The sequence below is a fragment of the Kogia breviceps genome, chromosome 2 (assembly GCF_026419965.1).
Source record: "Kogia breviceps isolate mKogBre1 chromosome 2, mKogBre1 haplotype 1, whole genome shotgun sequence".
In the NCBI taxonomy this organism is placed as follows: Eukaryota; Metazoa; Chordata; class Mammalia; order Artiodactyla; family Physeteridae; genus Kogia; species Kogia breviceps.
The window spans coordinates 65336260-65360477 of NC_081311.1; the positions used below are offsets into that span (position 1 = coordinate 65336260).

General features: G+C 38.8%; 2 protein-coding genes across 3 annotated transcripts in view; one reads left to right on the plus strand and one right to left on the minus strand.

The window, feature by feature from the left end:
• Positions 1 to 4480, plus strand: part of HERC4 (HECT and RLD domain containing E3 ubiquitin protein ligase 4) — a 140266-nt gene extending 135786 nt beyond the window's left edge. Inside the window, exon 27 of the transcript XR_010838956.1 lies at positions 3473 to 4480. The gene's annotated coding sequence lies outside the window, so the exon portion shown is untranslated. The remainder of the gene's footprint in view (positions 1 to 3472) is intronic.
• SIRT1 (sirtuin 1) overlaps positions 612 to 24218 on the minus strand; it is a 32335-nt gene continuing 8728 nt past the window's right edge. The window contains exons 1-7 of one of the 2 annotated variants that reach the window (XM_059054947.2): positions 16230 to 16290; positions 11688 to 11812; positions 11042 to 11189; positions 10267 to 10346; positions 9264 to 9450; positions 6804 to 7367; positions 612 to 3619 (exon numbers count right to left, since the gene is read on the minus strand). In XM_059054947.2, the coding sequence (XP_058910930.1) occupies positions 3291 to 3619; positions 6804 to 7367; positions 9264 to 9450; positions 10267 to 10346; positions 11042 to 11189; positions 11688 to 11720 (1341 nt within the window). In that variant the 5' untranslated portion in view covers positions 11721 to 11812; positions 16230 to 16290 and the 3' untranslated portion in view covers positions 612 to 3290. Of the gene's footprint in view, positions 3620 to 6803; positions 7368 to 9263; positions 9451 to 10266; positions 10347 to 11041; positions 11190 to 11687; positions 11813 to 16229; positions 16291 to 24218 lie in introns of those variants that run through there. The other variant, XM_059054945.2, reaches the window with a different exon arrangement.

Consider the following 24218-nt stretch of genomic DNA (forward strand, 5'->3'; position numbering starts at 1 on the left):
TTTTTTTTTTTTTGACTCTTAGATCATTTTCACTGCATTTAGTTTAACCAAAAGTCTTTTTGATGAAGTGTATTATGTATAAGGAAGTCTTCCTCTGCATATGGTGAGTTCTCTGAAAGCAAGGGCACATGGTCCTGCTCTCAGCCTCTTCCCAATCCCAACCTGTTTTTGCACTGGGCCATCCAAACTCCTTATTATAGAGTTTTGTTCTCCTTTCTGAATAGTTCAGTAGCTCCCCACTCTTACACTGCTAACACCTCTAGAGATAAATTGGGAATAGTTTGTTTTATGTAAGTCTGCCTTACCTTCCCTGTTAGGCCAGCCCCTGGGAATGGAGTGTTAAATGCAGAAGGGAACTCCCCAATTCCTTTTCCTTCTCAACCCTTACTATACTTTTGAATCACCTGGGGCTACTTTTTAATACTATGTGCAAGCGCCACCTTAGGCCTGTTAAATGTCACCTCTAAGGTGATGCTCAGGTTACTTTAAAAAATTTCCCAGGTGATCTTTAATCCCAATTGAGAGGCACTTTTTAAAAAAGGAGTCATTAGACCATTTCTCCACATTTCTGCTAGCATCCCAAGGCTGACTTTGTTCATTTTTAAGGAGTCGGAAGAGCTTTTTGATTATGTCTAGGAGTTGAGACTGGTTTCAAATAAGTCAAATAATGCTGTAAGGTAAGTGCTAATTAAACCATGTGCCATTAATTAGGGTACTGCATCAGTGGAATATATGGTGCATTAACCAAGGGAAGTGGAAACAGCATTGAATACATGGCTTTTAATTAAATCAGGTCTTGCCAGGTACTTGATTACTTAAAATGACCAGGTACCCTCCTTTTTAAGGTGTGAACTACCTGACTTATTTTTCCATTTTGTGCATATATGGAATGATGTCACTAGTGGTTCCTTATTTTTATAACATCTGTGGATGGGATTTTACAGGTAATTTTTCTAGTGCAAACAAGATATACAGGGACAGAGGGGTTTTCTTGTTTTTAGCTTCACTTCAAAAGTTTGCTGGGGAGGAAGACAAGCGACCTGAGAGCGGGAAACTGCCAGTCAAGATTTATTCATTACATCTTTGTAAGGGGCATGTTCCTGCCCTCCTGAATAGTAGGTTTCTGGGTCAGCCTCAGAAAGTTCATACCAAATGTGATCAAGAGTCATTTTTTGTCCACTCCTTGTGTTTAGACACAGGATTATATAGTAGTACATTAGTTCAAAGTGCTGGTCCTTTGTCAAATCTTCATATGTCAAGTTATTCTTAGGCAGGGTTAAAGGAGGGGAAAAGGCAGGGCCTAAGGCTCCTGGCCTAGAATGGTTGAAATATTAGTTTTGAAACGTTTGGTGATGCACCAGTTGCTACAACCAGAACTTGCATTGTCAAAGTACTGTTCTGGTGAGACTGATAGATATAAATTAGATGAAGAAATGTAGTATGAGGAGAAAGCATCTAATATAGCCCTCAAAGCTGTACAAAAGCTGCAAAACTAAAATGTTATACCTTAAACCACATAAGTTAACAGAAAAAAGTCAAATGACAATTTTAATAGACTTTAAAACAGTGTACAAGTATAAAACACTGGTTTTGTATTCCAAAAGTTGGAGGAAGATATCCAGTCATTAAACAGTCTACAAAACATATGCCAGTAATTACATAAAAGACTATGTACAATATAAAAAGAGCTGAAAACAGTCTTCACTGTAAAAATAAGTTAAAACAAATTTTTCAATTTAAAATATCATCTATAGCACAAACACAGATCATGCAAATGGCAAACTAAATATACTGCATTCTTTAGTGTAGTCAAATAAATTCAGATTGAGAGATCTTTCAGGTAGGGAGACGGCCATTCGGTAAAATGCTTTTCTCTGGCAGTGACGGTCCTCGCTGGGTATTTTATGCTTAAAGAACAGCTATATTTCAAACCCTTTTTGATAAGTTGTAATAAATACTAAAGCAACACAGGAATACTTTATTTGAAAGCAATGTTGGGGGAAAGGTCTGCAAAATAAATTCTTACTGTGCAATTTTATAAAGTATGAACTTTTTTGAAAGGCTAGAAGCTTTTTCAGCTGAAAAAGAAAGTTGATCTCTAGTTTTAAGGCAGGCTAAGCTTTTAAATACGTTATAAGAACTAGTTTGATTAACTATTCTGCTATTGCAAGTTACACTACACTCATCTCCATAATACTAGGCTAGTAGTTTGGTGTTTATTACACCAAATCCTCCCAACAGGAAACATGTACTTACTGGCTTTGAAACTGTAATCAGGGGGTCTGCTGCTCTCATTAATGGGGGGCGGGGAGAGAGGCAACAGTCCAAAATACTACACTCTCCCTCCCCCCCCCCCAGTTGAAGTACCATTATTATTGATTCAAAGGCTTTGCAAATTCACATCTTGGCAGTTTAATACTTACGGAAAGGATCAATGCAAGCTCTACCACCGTGATTGATAGGTATGTTTAAACAACAATGGCAAATATTCTCAAAACTAAGGGGACCCAGGCAGGCACTATTGTTTCTAAAGCAATTGAAACATTCCAAAGCATTTATTTGTTTTTTAGGTTAGTTTTATGAGCCAATATAGACATTACTACATGTCCACAGGAAGTACAAAAGCCATCTTCATTTGAATAAACACAATATTCCTGAAACTGTTAGCACCAAGTCTCACTTTAAAAAGCAAAGACAACTGAGTGCTCTCCCACATATTGTTGACTTCCTTCTACTCAGATTGCATGTCATGAGATATTTTTAAGTTAGCTGCCACAAGTTTTGGAAAATGCCAGTGTTTGAAAATAGGTAATTGTGCGAATAAAGAATCAAAAGTTTAGCGGAACAGAGAATGAGGATTTCAAACCATTCAGTGTTAAAGAAAAGTGTGAAAATACCATTCTTTGGTCTAGATTAGCTGTTCCCTTTACATTAATTTAACATTCCAATGGCTTTTTGAAAAATTTAAAATGTTGAACCTCACCAGGCAAAAACAAAATTATATATACATATGGAGGTATCATACAAATGAACCTTTAAAAGAAAGTCTTGTCCAACAGCTGATTAAAGATACTTAGGTACCTTTCTCTTTTAAAAAAAGTTAGTGTTTGAGTGTATAAGCACAGAAATAAGTAAGTTAAAAATTACCCATGGGGAAAAAAAACTTTTACCAGTCTATAAATATTATACCTTTCTGGTGTCCTTGCTCTATTGAGTTCACAAGTAAACATTCAATGTGACATGCTCAAGATCCTAATGCTGGTGGAACAATTCCTGTACCTGGACAAATGTTACATTATGTTCGATGGATAGTTAATGCTTGTTGCTTCCTGTTTCATAGATGTAGCTTCATTAACTGCCTCTTGATCACCTCCATCAGCTCCAAATCCAGTTCCTCCGGCGCTCTCATTAACATCAGTATCATCTTCCAAACCATTGTAAAATTCTTCAATCTCACTTTCATCCTCCATAGGTTCTTCTAAACTTGGACTCTGGCATGTTCCACTATCACTGTTACTGCCACAAGAACTAGAGGATAAGACATCATCTTCAGAGTCTGAATATACCTCAGCACCATGGAAAATATAACGGTTTGGTGGTAAAAACAGATATTGAGTACCTGAAACACAGTAATAAGAGAGAAGTGTGTTATTTCCAGTTTTCTAAGACTTGGTCTGAGTGGGCTGTCTGGAATAAAGTGTAGCTTCTAGCCTTTTACCTGAGTATCACTACTAGAGGCTATTACTGTAGTTGCTCAAACACAAGCGACAGACTCTCAGTCCTGCATGAAAATCTTAGTTCTGCCACTCATCAACCTTGTAAATTGCCTCAGTTTCCTCATCTGGATATGAAATAATTTTCACAACCCTATGAGGCAAGTATGAAAAAAATGTAGACAGCCACGTTCAATGAAACTCCCTTTGAACAGATTTGATGAGATGACGTATCCAGCCCACCACCCACCCTCTATTTTACAAGAGTCCTATCACGTTCAAGTATGAGAAGCACTGATCTAGTGCTGGCCTTCTAAGCTTTCTTTCCCAGCTCCCTCTCAAATTAGTATTCGCAATGTAAGATTTGACCTCCAATGGTAAGAAGCATTCCTGCTTTTGTTTACATTTTGATGTAAGTGAATGGGTAGGAACCTTAAACATTAATGATGAAATGTTTTATACCCTTATATTCACAAGCACCAAGTACCTTCTGACTTAACTCTGTTATCACACGGTGTTATTTATTGCACCACAAAAGCCTGACTAACTGCATAGTTTATCTGGAGTGACAAACCATCTACCAAACATACCTGAGTTGCTCTTCAAAATGACTTTCAAGCTTTTTTATACCCCATCATGACCCAGTTCTCACCTATTAAGTGTTGCAGCATGGAAACCACATTGTGTTTCAGTGACTGGGGAAAGAAAACCCCACCTGGTGCTTCTTACTAGGGCCATGTCCTCTGAATCACATTCCCTCAGTCTTGTTTTTTTTTTTTTGTAGTACGCGGGCCTCTCACTGTTGTGGCCTCTCCCGCTGCGGAGCGCAGGCTCAGCGGCCATGGCTCACGGGCCCAGCCACTCCGCAGCACGTAGGACTTCCCTGACCGGGGCACGAACCTGCGTCCCCTGCATCGGCAGGCAGACTCCCAACCACTGCGCCACCAGGGAAGCCCCCCTCACAGTCTTTTAAAGGGTCCCAGCACATGGCTCTCTCGCCCTTTCCTTTCTATAGGTTAGGCCATGATTATAAAAAGAACACTTCAGGGCCTTCCCTGGCAGTCCAGTGGTTAAATTAAGACTCTGCACTCTCAGTGCAGGGGGCCTGGGTTCTATCCCCGCTGGGGGAACTAAGACCCTGCATGCCGTGCAGAGCAGCCAAAATAATAAATAAATTTTTTAAAAAATTCTTTCTGCTCTGGCCTCCCCTGAAGAACTGAATCATCTATTTCTCAGTGGAAGTACTCTGTACCTGTCTGTCTCTGCCCTCTTAGCAACCCTCAAGACATTTACATTTTACTTTCTATATGCTCCAACTTCCTCCCTTTCAGCCTCCACCTCACAACAAACAGTGGCAAACTAAAATGAATGAGTAAAGTCCAGCTGTTGCTTGGTTTTAACCGCTAAAAATGTTAAGTTTTACACTCTTTACATTCGTTATCTTTTCAAATGCTCACAATGCTATGAGAGAGAAGCAGATCTGACAACTCAGTCTAATACCAAAGCCTGTACCTTTAAAGGTCTAAATTGGTAGAATAAAACCAAGGTATAATACCAATTTCCTGGGGCAGAGTTTTGTATGTTTGACCCATCTGTCAAAAAGACAGCCAGAGAATGCTGCCAGTGCCTAGGCAAACTGTTTCTCTACTTCTGACTCTTGCCACATTTGAAAGCGTTAAGTATTCTCCTATGTATGCTCTTTCTAGTTTTCCCCATGGAAGACTTCCCCTAATTACAGTTCAAGACCAAAGTCAGAACTTAGGTTTTTTAGAAAGCCTTCAATAACCTAGTGCCCTCCAAGTAGCATAAACCTTTTAAAATATCACCTATTTTTTTCTCATTCACCTATTTTTGTAATTATATACACAAATATCAGTAGCTTGATCGGTGTCTCCAGAACTTGCTTATGGAAAATGCCCAAAGGCTTATTCAACTGAACTAAAATTTAGAGCAAATGATTACAACACTTAATACATTTGTCTCAAATTTCTTGTCAGTTTTCACCATGTATTAGTAAGTAGAATGGGACTTAATGTTTTAAGCTGTACAAAGTTGTTGCATCTAAGAGCACAAGTTTCTGTTTGATTAATACTTGGTCATAAGTGGTTTCAAAAAGTACAAAGTGATTTCACTTACGTTACTACTTATGATAGGGACTTGCCTGGTGTCACAGAGGTTAAGAATCCGCCTGCCAATGCAGGGGACACAAGTTCAAGCCCCGGTCCACGAAGATCCCACATGCTGCAGAGCGATTAAGCCCGTGCGCCACAACTACTGAGCCTGCGCTCTAGAACTCAGCTCACGAGCCACAACTACTGAGCCCTAGTGCTGCAAATACTGAAGCCCGTGCGCCTAGAGCCCGTGGCTCCACAACGAGAAGCCACCACAATGAGAAGCCCACTCACCACAACTAGAGAAAGCCTGTGCACAGCAACAAAGACCCAATGCAGCCAAAATTAATTAGTTTTTTTTAAAAAAACTAATTGATAAAAAGACTTCCCACATGTCAAAACAGGGTAGATGGTATTTCTGATACTCAGTGGCAAAGAACCAGCTGTTTTCTAGGTCTAAAACAACACGACCTAACGGTTAAGAGAATCCAGAATCCACCTGGTTCTTCCACACCCTAGTCATTACCTTGCCTGGGGTACTTAACCTCTATGGTCCTCAGTTTCCCACCTGTACCAGAGTAGTAATAGTCCCTTCCTGCCTCACGATACTAAAATCAGAAAATGTAAAGTCACTGACCCACAGTAACTACCCAAATCTCAATCATTTCTACCAGCTAAAGCTCTCACCAAAAAATGGCAGAGCACTCAGTATTTCCCAATTAAATGCTTACCTTCTCATTCCCTAGAGAAACACAAGGTACAGAGCATACTTTCACACCACTTTTCCCCCATATTACAGAAGATACCGTTTATCTTTTTCTGACTTAAAATCTCAACTTTACAGTTTCTCTAAACACAATCAACTATTACATTTAGCCACATAAAATTACCCTAACTAGCCTGCCAAAATTGCTCACTTCTTACAAATATTTCGTTAGAACAATTATAACCTTCAAAATGTTTCAACAGCCTTTCTTACCATCAAGCCGTTTACTAATCTGCTCCTTTGCGAGTCTAGCTGGCCAGCATTTTCTCACTGTTTCAGCAACTGAAGTTCTTTCATTTTTCTCCCCAGTATTGGAGGCAACATTCTTCAAATCCGGACTCTCCACCTGTTCATTAACACTTTCAGTGCTCCCAGCAGAAGCCTGTACTTCCGGTGATTGTTCTTCGACACAGTTGTTTGATTCAGACACATCTGGATCATCACCATTACTCTTTGTTTCTTGGTCTAAAAGAGTGACAATCACTGAAGAATCTGCTGGTGAGGTTCCTTCTGGTGAACTCGAGCCTTCTGAAATATTGAGGGGTGTGGGTGGCAACTCTGACAAATGAGCCAATTCTTTTTGTGTTCGTGGAGGTTTTTCAGTAATTTCTGAAAGCTTTACAGGGTTGCAGCAAAGTTTGGCGTATTCACCACCTAACCTGTGACACAATTCATTAATAATGACATCACAGTCTCCAAGAAGCTCTACATCAAAATGCAGGTGAGGCAAAGGTTCCCTATTAATTAATATCTGAGGCACTTCATGGGGTATGGAACCTAAGAATAGGGTGAAAAAAGAAAGAATTAGAGAAAGGAAGGGAAGTACACTAATAAAACCAAAAGAAATGCACTATGTAAAAATCTAACAGAATTCCCTGGCAGTCCAGTGGTTAGGACTCTGCACTTTCATTGCCATGGCCAGGGTTCTATTCCTGGTCAGGGAACCAAGATCCTGCAAGACGTGAGGCATGGCCAAAAAAACAAAAAATCTAACATGCTCCCAATACCAAAGAAGACACCCAACTCTAGTATTCAACCAAGCTATTACATACCATCAAACTATCAAACAGATTTCAGGTTCTGCTCCTGTCACCTGGTTACCTCTGGGTAATTGCCTCAGACTTTTTATTCTGTATTCAATGTTCTTGTCTGTATAATGGGGTAATAACAGTACTTCTCCACAAGCTTGCAGTGAGCATTCAGTTAATATGCAGAGAAGAGTTCTTGGTGCAGTATAGGTAATAGTTATTCTATTAAAATGGCTTCTGATATGTGAAAATTCATACCAGTCTGTTCTCCACTATTATGTACCAATGTCTTACATTTTTTAAAAAGTACCTTTGCCTATCACCAACACATTTTACTACCCCACAGGAAACTTGGAAGAAGTTCTCTGCCTCACATTTAAATAGAAAAAAACACGCAAATAAGCTTATACGTTACATTTTCTTTTTTTTTTAAGTTAGAAATTGTCCTATAATCTACTTGAACAGAATTTCACAGCTACTTGGGGAAGGCTGATTTAAACTGTTAAAGCAACTACATGTGTGCTAGGGAAAAGATGCAGAATAGGAGAGTTTAACTCTGTTTCTTCCAGCAGTTTGCTCTAGCTATGTTTTGCTTGTATGGGGGTCCAATTTTAATTCTCCAGTTAAGGGTTTGATATACTTTCCTCTCTTCCTTCTCTCACTTCTTTGGCACAAATGATGCTACTGAATTAGTCCCTCTATCTTCCTCCCCCCCTTGCTTGCTCACTAGAGGGAGAAAAAAGGTAGTACGGGAGCATGGATTAAAGAAATATTCCTGAGAATAATAGGGACAAATTGTTTTTGAGCATTTTTATACACATGTACACCCTTGTGGGTAGAGCTAATCCACATACAATGATTGACAAGGCATGACTGTTATTCTTACAAAAACAAACTAATCATTGTGAGCCCCAAAATTCTATCGTACATGAGTACGTTACACATGTATCAAGCTATACATCTGAACTTACTGGACCAAAAACCAATTACATTTGAAAGATTAACTACTCAAATTAAGACTAAAAATACAGATTTTTACTATGCTTCCTCAGTATATGTAAAACTAGCTCATGCTAACTCCTGCCACATTAAAGCACATTCCACTGAAAAGTTTAAGTTGAACTGTTTCCCTTTGTTATTACTTCTGTTTTGAAAGCCCTCTTCCCCCACTGAAATGTCAGATTAACCAATCTTCCTGAGCAAGAATATGTCACCTAAAAAAATTAAAGTTTGGGGGCTTCCCTGGTGGCACAGTGGTTAAGAATCCGCCTGCCAATGCAGGGGACACGGGTTCGAGCCTTGGTCTGGGAAGATCCCACATGCCGTGGAGCGACTAAGCCCGTGTGCCACAACTGCTGAGCCTGCGCGCCTAGAGCCAGTGCTCCGCAACAAGAGAAGACACTGCAATGAGAAGCCCGCACACAGCAATGAAGAGTAGCCCCCGCTCACCAGTACTAGAGAAAGCCCACGTGCAGCAATGAAGACCCAACGCAGCCAAAAAAAATTTTTTTTTAAATTAAAGTTTGGCTCTTCACCACTCTTTAACAAAAAACAGAATAAGATCATTGGGGTCTACTCCATAGACCCACAACCCATGGCAAAATATAGAAATGGTTCTCTAAAAAAAAAATCATCACCCACTTACTCGGAATTAGTGCTACTGGTCTTACTTTCAGGGAAGACCCAATAACAATGAGAAGATCAACTTCATCTTTGTCATACTTCATGGCTCTATGAAACTGTTCTGGTAAATTTTCACCAAAAAAGACAATCTCTGGTTTCATGATAGCAAGTGGTTCATCAGCTGGGCACCTAGGACATCGAGGAACCACCTGCATGTTCCAGATTTTAGTTGAGGTGGGAAAGAGAAGGGCAAGCCCGAGTTAGAGTCAACATTTCCACACTTCCCAAGAATTCATTTCAAAATTATCAAAGAAAACAGAAAAGCTGTGAATAGCAGGGAAAACTGGAGAAGACCTAAAAATCAACTATCAATGACCCATTAGTTTATTAACATACAATGAAATACAATTTTGCTATTATATGTGTATGCTGCCATTACGATATCTGTATAGACCTACATTTGATATTCAAGAGTCCATTATATATTAAGAGGGAAAAGCAGCATGTGTATGTATACACAGATGACACTTAACTTTTAAAAAGTTTGTAAAATACGATTCCATTTTAATATGCTATCTTCTCATAATTATATGATTAACTATATATGCAGCTAAGCATACAGAATTTATTTCTGGATGGTTTTTATTCTCTGCCATATTTTCCTGTATTTTTTGGTCAATGAGTGTACATGAAATATTTTTTACAAAATCAATCTGACAGGCACTTTTTAAAAGAGAGAGTAAGGAGAAAAACGAATGTTAAGTAACACCACACTTAATGATCTGGGTTTTTATTTTAGCCTTATATATGAGATAGTCAACTTCATCAATCAAGAGACTATGGAGCAATGTTTTTAACTTAAGGTTCTGAAAGGTTTTTGTGTATTTCTCTGGAATTCCCAATGGTAACTAACATTTGTTTTCCTGGATGTTTCTGTACCACATAAATACTTCCAGAAAAAAAGGACTGAGGTAAAAGAAACAGATCAGACATGCACAATTCCTAAGATATGGGTGATAAATTACCTGATTAAAAATATCTCCTCGTACAGCTTCACAGTCAACTTTATATTTACAAATCAGGCAAGATGCTGTTGCAAAGGAACCTAAAAACAACCAACAAACATATGCTTTATTAAAGAATTTTTTCCATTACTTAAATAACCGTTATAATGTAAGCTTGACAACAGAAAAGCTAGCGACTTTAAAATTTTTAAGAGACTCCATGAGAGAGATGCTGATATAATGATGATTCCTACAGCTACTCTTTTAATAAAATATACCAACTCCTCCAGGACTAAAACTGCAGACTTGGAAGGTTACAACTATATTACCTTAGCTTAACAGCTGTGTTTCAAAAACAGTTTAGATACATAAGAAAATGGTCTATTCATACTTGTTTTAGATTTAGTCTTCAAATATCTGAAGCCTGTACATCTGAACTACTCAGCAGTTCCTTTGGTTTCCTAAAGATGCCATGTTTTTTTCATCCATAGCTAATATTACTTTTGTAATCAAAAAAGCTTATTTCAAAAAATTTAATGTTACATAATTGCTGCATCTTTTGAAATCCAAAAGCACATTAATAATATGACATTTTGTACAATTAAGTGTCAAGGCCAATATTTCTGGTTTCATATTTTTGCAATCTACTTTCCTTCATTTATCTATAATTGATCAGATAACATGATTAAACAATAACGCTTTATCTCCATTCCTGGATGGTGGCCTTTTTTCTAATCCTAACTTTTCCTACAAAACTAATATGTTAACAGAAAAAGCAATCCTGAAGTTTACTAACCATGACACTGAATTATCCTTTGGATTCCTGCAACCTGTTCCAGTGTATCTATGTTCTGAGTATAGTTGCGAAGTAGTTTTCCTTCCTTATCTGACAAGGCTATGAATTTGTGACAAAGAGATGGTTGGAATTGTCCAGGATATATTTCCTAGATAACGCAAAAAGCAGAAAAAAGATTATGTAAGTGTTAACAAATGTCACAGGTTTAGGTTTAACAACAAAAAAACAAAACTACCAATGTTAATTAAATACATGAGCATCTCAAAGCATCTAGATGGATGCCACACACACTTATGAAAGGACTGTTGCTGTCGTATGTGTAAAACTCAGCAATTAGTGACCATGGCCTCTCGAAAAGGATAAAGTCGACCCACAAATATCTCTTATAAATGCTAATATTTTAATAAACGTCAGAAGAAATACATACCTTAATATATATCTAATTTTTGTTGGCTGCAAATGATTTTTTTTTGTAAGGAAAAAGGGAAAAAGTTTAAATTGAAATTAAAGATATCAAAGATATGGTGACTTCTTTTTTAAAACTAAAAAAGGCACTGTCAACATAATATTAAAAATGTTTTTGATTCATCATTTATTATAAATATCAACCTGTTGGAAGTTTAAAGCTGAAGTTTTAATTCCTTACCAAAATTGTTTTCCTTCCACTGCACAGGCACATACTGGTATAGTATAGAGTTGCTCATGAATGCTGAGTTGCTGGATTTTGTGTGTGTGTTTTTCCCCCCAAATAATGCTTCAATGCTGTTTCTTCTTTAAAAACAAAGAATTCAGATATACACATGGCAAAAAGATCAGAGAAAAAGTATCAATTTTGGTCCTCTCAACTTTTGACAGTGTTTTCATTAAACTTCATTTAGTAAGTGACTATGGCAAAGGAAGTTTCTTCTTTTTTCTTTGAAGTAGTAGTTCTGCCTACTTCCTTACCATTTTCATTACAGCCTCTAACCTATTACAATGCTAGCGAAAAACAAGATACAACCATATGTCCATCAACAGAGGACTGGTTGTAGAAATATGGTACATCCATAATAGTGGAGTATGCAGCCACTAAAATGAATGAGGGAGGTCTCGATACACTGACCTGGAAGATGGCCCATAACATATGTGGAAAAAAAATCAAGCTAGTCACCACTGTGTATAGCTTTGTTTTTGTTGTTGTTTTGTTATTAAGCAAAAATGGGAAGTATATGCAAAGTATACAGATACATTCATTTAAACATCAAGTCAGGAAGGATACAAACAATCTATAAAACGGGTGGGGGGTGGGGGATGTCACTTCTGACATTATACAAAAAAGTTTGACAGTAAGATTCTAGATGACTACTTCTAACCTACTTAATATTTCAAGTTTAGAAAAAACTATCTACCGGGATACCTTTTAAGTAAAAATAATACACAAATCTCATTATAAAGACTATCACATCCATCTCCATATGCTGCTGAAAATGTTATATAAAACCCAAGAATTCTGCCTCTCAAATTTTTATCATAAAGTTCATGAACTTTGCAATTTAAGAAAAACAATGCATGTAGAAAGAAGTAACAAGTGAACAGTTTATTAAAGCTAACGTTTATAGAAAACTGAAAGCCACATTATGTTTTGGACCATTAGGTTGTGCTCTCTATTAACCACCGTTTTCTCCCCAGGTTGCTTTGTTCTAATACATTTACATTTAGAGGATTAAACACTAGCACCTTGCAAACCTCCCCTCTGGAAACAGTTGTTAAAGAGTATTTTAACAAATATTATAATATTCTAGGCAACAGATAAAATGGGATCTAAAGTAGTAAGGAAAGTGCTAATAGCATATGCCAAAAGCAGCACAAGAACAAATGGCTGACTACCTCCAGAACAAGGCCAGGCGGCAGAGTACCCGGACTCCATCCTCCTGGAATGAACTTGTGTAAGGGCCTTATCCCCACCCTTTTTTAAAGGGGAGGGTAAGAAGAACAAAAACCTGTGGGACACCAGATGCAGCTCTACACTCTAGTTTCCCTTCATGCCATATCAGTTCAGGGTAATTTAGTCCTTAAATTTACAAAACAATTCCTGTAGTTGGGAATAATTTATGAAGGGTTTGTTTCATCTTATAAGCCTATATTTAATGATGATTTGAAACTTAACTTTGTCTGTTTTCTTTCAAATATGCAGTGGACCATGTCTGAATCATTAGATTTAATACTGTGTTCAAACTAAGGGATATAATCTGAAATAATGGGAAAAAAAATTACTCTGAGAGGACTTTTTTCTAATAGAAATTACTCCTAAATCAGGCTCTTACTTAACAAGGAAAGTTTGCTAAAAACTAACTGACTGGAGATACAACTTTCAGATAAAATATAGATTAATTCTTCATGTTGAAACTGTGACATGCTAGTTCTAAGCAAGACAGGCCATCCCAAATCTGAACCTCCGTAAGTCCCATTAAGGAACCAATCATGTGGGCTGGACCATTATTATTGCCACAGGGACCCATTTAGAATAGAGTGGAAGCATGGCTGGGACCAAAGGCTCAAAGACTATTAACATGACAGGCTGCTTTCACAGCAGTGTCCAGAAACATGCGAACAATCCAGTAATTGGCCACAGGCAACCAATGTGACCAAAACTACAGCTTAGAACTATCTGCCACAGTAAGGTTTCATGTAGAAATAATGGTTTTTCTCCAGACATGCTCTCTGCTTGCTTCTCAAAATTTCTAGCAATATGAATGAGATTCCAGTCAAAAGCAGGGGTTGTTAACTGCAGCCCTTCGAAACTAAAAGGACTCATCAAAGTTTGAGATGCCACTATTTGCTAGGTAGTAGGTAGAGCTGTTAAGAAACTAGAGTTTACATTCTCCATGCTGTCAAAAAGTAAGTGAAAGTAATTGATCCTGGTAAGGAAAATCCTCATAATCCCTGGTCTTGTTTTATTCATTCCACAAAAACCATAGACCACTCAAAATCTTACCTAATCAATACTTGCAAATTAAAGTTAAGTCACCTGACAAATTCAACTACTTTTTTCCTGTTAAACATATGGCTTCCTTGGCAAACTTTTTCCACACTGGGACACCAGACAGCAAATATTTAAGGCTTTGCGGGCCATTCAGTCTCTGTCCTTACCGTCCATGTGGCAACCACTCAAGTCTTCTATTGTAGTACATACGCAGCCACAGGCAATAGGCCAATGAATGAGCATAGCTGTGTTCCAGTGAAACTTTATTTACAATCACTGATATTAGAATTTCATATAATGTTCATATGATGTGAAGTATTCTTTTGATTTTTTTCCCCATCCATGTAAAAATTTTAGTTCACAGATGTACAAAATAAGGCAGTGGGCCACATTTGGACTGAGGCTGTAATTTGCCGGCCCCTGTACTAATCTAACACAAGAGAATTTCAATTAGTCAAGCATTCGTACTACTTAATGTAAGAGGCATAACAGGAGCACTTTATAATAATGCTGTAGACTAGGCTGAGGACTGGGTTTTTACATTTTCAAGCACTGTAAAGGAAAAGAACACAGTATGACAGAGTTCCCATGTGGTCTGGTCCACAAAGCAGGTTACATTTACTACCTGGCCCTTTACAGAAAACGGTCTGCTGATCCTCCTGTAGACATATACCCCCCATCTTGCAGATGAAAAAACCAAAGCACAGAAGTAACGCCAAAAGTCACAAGAGCTAGCAAGCAGCAGAACTATCATTCAAACCCAGTTGTGATGCCAAAGTGCAGCTCTTAACCACTATGCAATTTCTGATCCCTCAACCTCATGTTTCCTATTTTTCTTTTAGGCTAAATACCATTTCTATTAGGTATTGCAAATCAGTCCACTAAAACTAATCTAGTAAGTATATTTCACATTGCACATCCTTCATGGGATTAGTGGAGACTGGAATTCCAATCACCCCCTAATGTAAAAATACTCTTCAAGAATACATGTTCTCAGGGACTTCCCTGGTGGCCGGTGGTTAAGACTCTGTGCTCCCACCACAGGGGGCCCTAGTTTGATCCCTGGTCAGGGAACTAGATCCCACATGCATGCTGCACCTAAGAGTTCACATGCCACAACTAAGGAGCTGGTGAACCACAACTAAGGAGCCCACCTGCCACAACTAAGACCAGGCACAACCAAATAAGTAAATATATATTTTAAAAAAAACACAACAAACAAAAACCACATATATTCTCGGGAATTCCCTGGCAGTCCTGTGGTTAAGGACTTGGTGCTTTCACTGCCATGCCCTGGGATCAATCCCTGGTCAGGGAACTAAGATCCACAAGGCTGCAGGTTGCAGCCAAAATAAAGCATGTTCTCACAAATCAGTATGAGGAAGAAAAGCAACTCAATGGGAAAAAAAAAAAAAAAAAGCTAAGAACAGACAGGCAACTCAAAGATATAACACATGGCAAGTAGTAAGAAGCAGTCATCTACACTAGTAAACAAAAACAGAACACTAATGAGAAGACGCTAATTTTTTATTTATTACACTGATAGTTTTAACTGCCTTAAAAACAACTCTAGATATCCACTAATAGGAGACTGATTTTATATATTGTGGTACAACTATCAAACAGTACTATGCAGCCTTTTCTTTAAAATGAGGTATATCTAAGTGCCGCCATGAAACTATTTCCAAGGATATTAAATGGGAAAAAAGCAGTGTACAGAAAAGGGTACGTGATTCTGTTAGTAATCGTTTTTAAAGTATTATTAGAAACTTACAATACCTCTCCCCCCCTACACACACAAACAGGTTTACTCCTTTTTTTTTTTCTAGAAGGAAACCCAATGAAACATTTTACCATGGTAACCTTTGAGAAAGAGATTAGAGGTAGGGAAGACTGAAGGGAGAGGCCAACTATCATTTGTTGTGTACTGTTTGAATTTCTTTTAAAAACAATAAACACAACATACACAGCAACACACACAAGCTTTCTAAAAAATACTTTAATTCTAATACCGTTATCACGGGAGGCTTTTTTTGTGGGGGAGAGGGCATGGGCATACTAAATCAGTTTTCTCATACACTTCTACACTTCTGATGGGAGTATATATTATTCAGCCTTTCCAGGCAGCAATAAGGTAAAACAAATCAGGACCCTTAGCAGTTTTGCTTTCAGAAATTTATCCTAAGAACATTATAAACATACCAAAAAGGACAATCAGAGCAATACCTTTTTAATAACAGAAAGCAGGAAACATCCAAAAGGAACACTTGCAGGATTACAGCAGACCACTTGATGAACACTATGACCATTATCAAGTACTCAAGTATCTGAAATTTATTAAAACAGAAATACTACAAATCCAAAGCAGTAGGTAAAAGAGCCCATTTTTATAATATACACCCAAATATAATACTCTACTTATATGTAATCCACCTACACAAGTCAGTATTAACATACTGTCTTCAAGTGGGTGGGACTGTGGCCTTTTTTGGGGGTGGAGGGCTATGCTTTTTTTGATTTTTAAGTAATGAGCTGGTTTTGAGATTTCTTAGCTTTATAACTACATAATCTGGTATATGTGCACATTATCAATAAAGTGACAATTTACTGAATAAATGTATGTTTTTGGAAGTTCATATTTCTACCTCTACTTTTTCTTGAATTTTATCACTTTAAGGTGAAGAACATTCACTGTATTCAATATGGCGGAGCAACTACACTCTCTGAACACAGTTCTTAAAAAAAAAAAAAAGTTACTTTATACAACCTCAGTTTCACCTTCACTGACTCTTAAACCACTCATTTTTATCAGCACCAGTGAATTTAGACTCCTCAGAACCATGACCACAACCTAATCAATTTAAACCCTTATTATGCAAGAGGACAACAGTTAGAACAAGAATATATAGCAGTAATGTTGGCCTTAATTGTTCTTGTGTAGAATTCAAAGTGGTACTAAAGCTAGGTGCACTTAACATGCTGGTGCTCAAACAGGGAGCAATTTTGCAGGAGACATTTGGCAACATCTGGACACATTTTTGATTGTCAAGACTGGGGTGGGTGACTAGCCACATTTAAAGGGAGGAGGCCATTGGTGGCTGCTAAATATCCTACAGTGCAAAGAACCGCTACTCACATCAAAGAATTATCCATCCCAGAGAGTCAACAGGATGAGAAACTGTTCTAATGAACCAGTTACCTCTTTCACACACCTGTTACTTTTGAGTTTCCAGTCTAGATGAAATCTGTTTCTTCTCAGTTATATACAATCAATGGCTTGATACATCTGTAGAAACTTTCCTTCCAAAATGCCTAAATTCACAATATTTCCTGTTTTCATGGCTTTCTATTAAATTAATTTTCTCTCAAAAGGAACCATCCTACACTATTGGTGGGAATGTAAATGGGTGCAGCCACTATGGAGAACAGTATGGAGGTTCCTTAAAAAATAAAAAATAGAGCTACCATATGATCCTGCAATCCCACTCCTAGGCATATATCCAGAGAAAACTATACTTCAAAAAGATACATGCAACCCGAATGTTCATTGCAGCACTACTTACAATAGCCAAAACATGGAAGCAACCTAAATGTCCATCAACAGATGACTCGATAAAGATGTGGTAAATATGTACAGTGGAATATTACTCGGCCGTAAAAAAGAATAAAATAACGCCATTTGCGGCAACATAGATGGACCTAGAGATTATCATACTAAGTGAAGTAAGCCACACAATGACAAATATATCACTTACATTTTTTTAAAAAGAGATACAAATGAACTTAATTTACAAAACAGAAATAGACCCACAGACAGAAAAAATCCTATGCTTACCAAAGGGGAAAGGGAAATCCTATGCTTACCAAAGGGGAAAGGGGGGGATAAATCAGGAGTTTGGGATTAACATATACACACTCCTATACATAAAATAGATAACCAGGATCCGGAGAGAAGATGGCGGAAGAGTAAGACGTGGAGATCACCTTCCTCCCCACAGATACATCAGAAATACATCTACACGTGGAACTGCTCCTATAGAAGAACACCTACTGAACGCTGGCAGAAGAACTCAGACTTGCCGAAAGGCAAGAAACTCCCCACGCACCTGGGTAGGGCAAAAGAAAAAAGAATAAACAGAGACAAAAGAATAGGGACGGGACCTGTACCAGTGGGAGGGAGCCATGAAGGAGGAAAGGTTTCTACACACTAGAAGCCCCTTCGCCGGCGGAGACTGTGGGTGGCGGTGGGGGGGGGGGGGCTTCGGAGCCACGGAGGAGAACGCAGAGGATGGAGAACGCAGAGGATCGGTGCTGACCAGCACTCACCAGCCCGACAGGCTTGTCTGCTCAGCCGCCGGGGTGGGCGGGGGCTGGAAGCTGAGGCTCAGGCTTCGGTCAGATCACAAGGAGGACTGGGGTTGGCTGCATGAACACAGCCTGAAGGAGTTAGTGAACCACAGCTAGCGGGAGGGAGTCCTGAAAAAAGTCTATAGAGCTGCTGAAGAAGAGGCAAGAGACCTTTTCTTCCCTCTTTGCTTCCTGGGGCACGAGGAGAGGGGACTAAGCACACGCCGCATAAAAGAGCTCCAGAAACAGGCGAGAGCCACGACTATAACGGGGCTATCACGGCTATCAGCGCAGACACCAGAGACAGGAATGAGACGCTAAGGCTGCTGCTGCAGCCACCAAGAAGCCTGTGTGCGAGAACACATCACTCTCCACACCTCCCCTCCCAGGAGTCTACGTAGCCCGCCACTGCCAGGGTCTCAGGATCCAGGGACAACTTCCCCCGGAGAATGCGCGGCGCACCTCAGGCTGATGCAACATCCTGGTGGCCTCTGCCTCTGCAGGCTTGCCCCACATCCGTACCCCTCCCTCCCCCTGGCCTGAACCAGAGCCCCCGAATCAGCTGCTCCTTTAACCCCGTCCTGTCTGAGCGAAGAGCAGATTCCCTTGGGCAACCTATGAGCAGAGGCGGGGCCAAGTCCAAAGCTGAACCCCAGGAGCTGTGCGAACAAAGAGGAGAGGGAAGTCTCTCCCAGCAGCCTCAGAAGCAGCAGATTAAAGCTCCATAATCAACTTGAAGTGTCCTGCATCTGTGGAAAACCTAAATAGAAAACGAATCATCCCAAGTTGAGGAGGTAGACTTTGGGAGCAAGATATATTACTGTTTTCCCCTTTTCTCTGAGTGTGTATGTGTGTGCTGCTGTGTGAGATTCTGTCTGTATAGCTTTGCTTTCACCATTTGCCCTAGGGTTCTGACCAACCCCCCCCCCTTTTTTTTTTTTTTTTACTTCTTAAAATTCTTCTTCTTAATAATTTTTTACTTTAATAACTTTATTTTATCCTACTCTATTTTATCTTCTTTCTTCCTTCTTTTTCCTCCATCCCTCCCTTCCGTCCTTCCTTCCTTCCTATTTTTTCTCCCTTTTATTCTGAGCTGTGTGGATTAAAAGCTCTTGGTGCTCCAGTCAGGTGTCAGGGCTGTGTCACTGAGGTGGGAGAACCAACTTCAGGACACGGGTCCACAAGAGCCCTCCCAGCTCCACGTAATATCAAACAGCGAAAATCTCCCAGAGATCTCCACCTCAACATCAAGACCCAGCTTAACGACCAGCAAGCTACAGTGCTGGACACCCTATGCCCAACAACTAGCAAGACAAGAACACAGCCCCATCCATTAGCAGAGAGGCTGCCTAAAATCATAATAAGGCTACAGTAACCCCAAAACACACCACCAGACGTGGACCTGCCCACCAGAAAGACAAGATCCAGCCTCATCCACCAGAACACAGGCACTAGTCCCCCAACCAGGAAACCTACTCAACCCACTGAACCAACCTTAGCTACTGGGGACAGACACCAAAAACAACAGAAACTACGAACCTGCAGCCTGCAAAAAGGAGATCCCAAACACAGTAAGCAAAATGAAAAGAGAAAAACACATAGCAGATGAAGGAGTAAGGTAAAAACCCACCAGACCTACCAAATGAAGAGGAAATAGGCAGTCTACCTGAAAAAGAATTCAGAATGATAGTAAAGATGATCCAAAATCTTGGAAATAGAATAGAGAAAATTCAAGAAACATTTAACAAGGACCTAGAAGAAATAAAGAGGAAGCAAGCAACGATGACAACACAATAAATGAAATTTAAAATACTCTAGATGGAATCAATAGCAGAATAACTAAGGCAGAAGAATGGATAAGTGACCTGGAAGATAAAATAGTGGAAATAACAACTGCAGAGCAGAATAAAGAAAAAAGAATGAAAAGAACTGAGGACAGTCTCAGAGACCTCTGGGACAACATTAAACGCACCAATATTCGAATTATAGGGGTCCCAGAAGAAGAAGAGAAAAAGAAAGGGACTGAGAAAATATTTAAAGAGATTATAGTTGAAAACTTCCCCAATATGGGAAAGGAAATAGTTAATCAAGTCTAGGAAGCACAGAGTCCCATATAGGATAAATCCAAGGAGAAACATGCCAAGACACATATTATTCAAACTATCAAAAATTAAATACAAAAAAAACATATTAAAAGAAGCAAGGAAAAAACAACAAGTAGCACACAAGGGAATCCCCATAAGGTTAACAGCCGATCTTTCAGCAGAAACTCTCCAAGCCAGAAGGGAGTGGCAGACCATATTTAAAGTGATGAAGGAGAAAAACCTACAACCAAGATTACTCTACCCAGCAAGGATCTCATTCAGATTTGAGGGAGCAAGTAAAAAATTTACAGACATGCAAAAGCTAAGAGAATTCAGCACCACCAAACCAGCTTTACAACAAATGCTAAAGGAACTTCTCTAGGCAAGAAACACAAGAAAAGGAAAAGACCTACAATAACAAACCCCAAACAATTAAGAAAATGGTCATAAGAACATACATATTGATAATTACCTTAAATGTAAATGGATTAAATGCTCCAACCAAAAGACATAGACGGGATGAATGGATACAAAAACAAGATCCATATATATGCTGTCTACAAGGGACCCACTTCAGACCTAGGGACACATACAGACTGAAAATGAAGGGATGGAAAAAAACATTCCATGAAAATGGAAATCAGAAGCAAGCTGGAGTAGCAATACTCATATCAGATAAAATAGACTTTAAAATAAAGAATGTTACAAGGGAGAAGAAAGGACACTACATAATGACCAAGGGATCAATCCAAGAGGAAGATATAACAATAGTAAATATTTATGCACCCAACATATGAGCACCTCAATACATAAGGAAAATAGTAACAGCCATAAAAGGGGAAATTGACAGTAACAAAACCATAGTGGGGGACTTTTAACACCCCACTTTCACCAATGGATAGATCACCCAAAATGAAAATAAATAAGGAAACACTAGCTTTAAATAATACATTAAACAAGATGGACTTAATTGATATTTATAGGACATTCCATCCAAAAACAACAGAATACACAGTTTTCTCAAGTGCTCATGGAATATTCTCCAGGATAGATCATATCTTGGGTCACAAATCTAGCCTTGGTAAATTTAAGAAAATTGAAATAGTATCAAGTATCTTTTCCGACAAAAACGCTATGAGACTAGATATCAATTACAGGAAAAGATCTGTAAAAAAATACAAACACATGGAGGGTAAACAATACACTACTTAATAACGAAGTGATCACTGAAGAAATCAAACAGGAAATCAAAAAATACTTAGAAACAAATGACAAAGGAGACACGATGACCCAAAACCTATGGGATGCAGCAAAAGCAGTTCTAAGAGGGAAGTTTATAGCAATACAATCCTACCTTAAAAAACAGGAAACATCTCGAATAAAGAACCTAACTTTGCACCTAAAGCAATTAGAGAAAGAAGAACAAACAAATCCCAAATTTAGCAGAAGGAAAGAAATCATAAAGATCAGAAATAAATGAAAAAGAAATGAAGGGAACGATAGCAAAGATCAGTAAAACTAAAAGCTGGTTCTTTGAGAAGATAAACAAAATTCATAAACCATTAGCCAGACTCATCAAGAAAAAAAAGGGAGAAGACTCAAATCAATAGAATTAGAAATGAAAAAGGAGAAGTAACAACGGACACTGCAGAAATACAGAAGATTATTAGAGATTACTACAAACAACTGTATGCCAATAAAATGGACAACCTGGAAGAAACAGACATATTCTTAGAAATGCACAACCTTCCGCGACTGAACCAGGAAGAAATAGAAAATATGAACAAATCAATCACAAGCACTGAAATTGAAACTGTGATTAAAAATCTTCCAACAAACAAAAGCCCAGGACCAGATGGCTTCACAGGCAAATTGTATCAAACATTTAGAGAAGTGCTAACACCCATCCTTCTCAAACTCTTCCAAAAGATAGCAGAGGGAGGAACACTCCCAAACTCATTCTATGAGGCCACCATCACCCTGATACTAAAACCAGACAAAGATGTCACAAAGAAAGAAAACTACAGGCCAATATCACTGATGAACATAGATGCAAAAATCCTCAACAAAATACTAGCAAACAGAACCCAACAACATGTTAAAAAGATCGTACACCATGATCAAGTGGGATTTATCCCAGGGATGCAAGCCTTCTTCAATATACACAAATGTGATACACCATATCAACAAACTGAAGGAGAAAAACCATATGATCATCTCAATAGATGCAGAGAAAGCTTTTGACAAAATTCAACACCCATTTATGATAAAAACCCTGCAGGAAGTAGGCATAGAGGAAACTCATGCAGCTCAGTAACAAAAAACCAGGGCTTCCCCGGTGGCGCAGTGGTTGGGAGTCCGCCTGCCGATGTAGGGGACACGGGTTCACGCCTTGGTCCGGGAGCATACCACATGTCGCAGAGTGGCTAGGCCCATGAGCCATGGCCACTGAGCCTGCACGTCCAGAGCCTGTGCTCCGCAACGGGAGAGGCCACGACAGTGAGAGGCCCGCGTACTGCAAAAAAACCCAAAACAAACAAACAAAAACCCCAAAATGGGCAGAAGACCTAAATAGACCTTTCTCCAAAGATATACAGATTGCCAACAAACACATGAAAGAATGCTCAACATCATTAATCATTAGAGAAATGCAAATCAAAACTACAATGAGATATCATCTCACACTGGTCAGAATGGCCATCATCAAAAAATCTAGAAACAATAAATGCTGGAGAGGGTGTGGAGAAAAGGGAACCCTCTTGCACTGCTGGTGGGAATTGATACAGCCACTATGGAGAACAGTACGGAGGTTCCTTAAGGAAGCAACCTAAGTGTCCATCATCGGATGAATGGATAAAGAAGATGTGGCACATACATACATTGGAATATTACTCAGCCATAAAAAGAAATGAAACTGAGTTATTTGTCGTGAAGTGGATGGACCTGGAGTCTGTCATACAGAGTGAAGTAAGTCAGAAAGAGAAAAACAAATACCGTACGCTAACATGGAATCTAAGAACAGCAACAAAAAGGTCATGAAGAACCTAGGGGTAAGACGGGAATAAAGACAGAGACCTACTAGAGAATGGAGTTGAGGATACAGGGAGGCAGAAGGGTAAGCTGTGACAAAGTGAAAGAGTGGCATGGACATGTATACACTACCAAACATAAAATAGATAGCTAGTGGGAAGCAGCCGCATAGCACAGGGAGATCAGCTCGGTGGTTTGTGACCACCGAGGTCACACCGAGGGATGGGATAGGGAGGGTGGGAGGGAGATGCAAGAGGGACGAGATATGGGAACATATGTATAACTTGATTCACTTTGTTATAAAGCAGAAACTAACACACCACTGTAAAGCAATTATACTCCAAAAAAGATGTTAAAAACAAAGAAAGATAACCAATGAGGACCTACTGTATAGCACACGGAACTATACTTGATATTTTATAATAACCTATAAGGGAAAGAATTCAAAGAATAGATACATATATATGTATCACTGAATCACCGTGCTGTACACCTGAAACTAACACAACATTGTAAATCAACTATACTTCAATTTAAAAAAATTCATTTTCTCTCATAACTAGCAAAGTAACCATCTTTCAATTAACTTTCTCCTTAGTACAAACACTGGAAGAAAACTTTAGGTTATGACTATTTTACTCATGTATTCTTTTTGGAATCCAGTAAAATATTACAATATTTACATACCCTCCCCATCCTTCAGTTTTAAATACTATCTTTTATTCTTTGTCCTTACTTATTTGTCCTTCAGCTT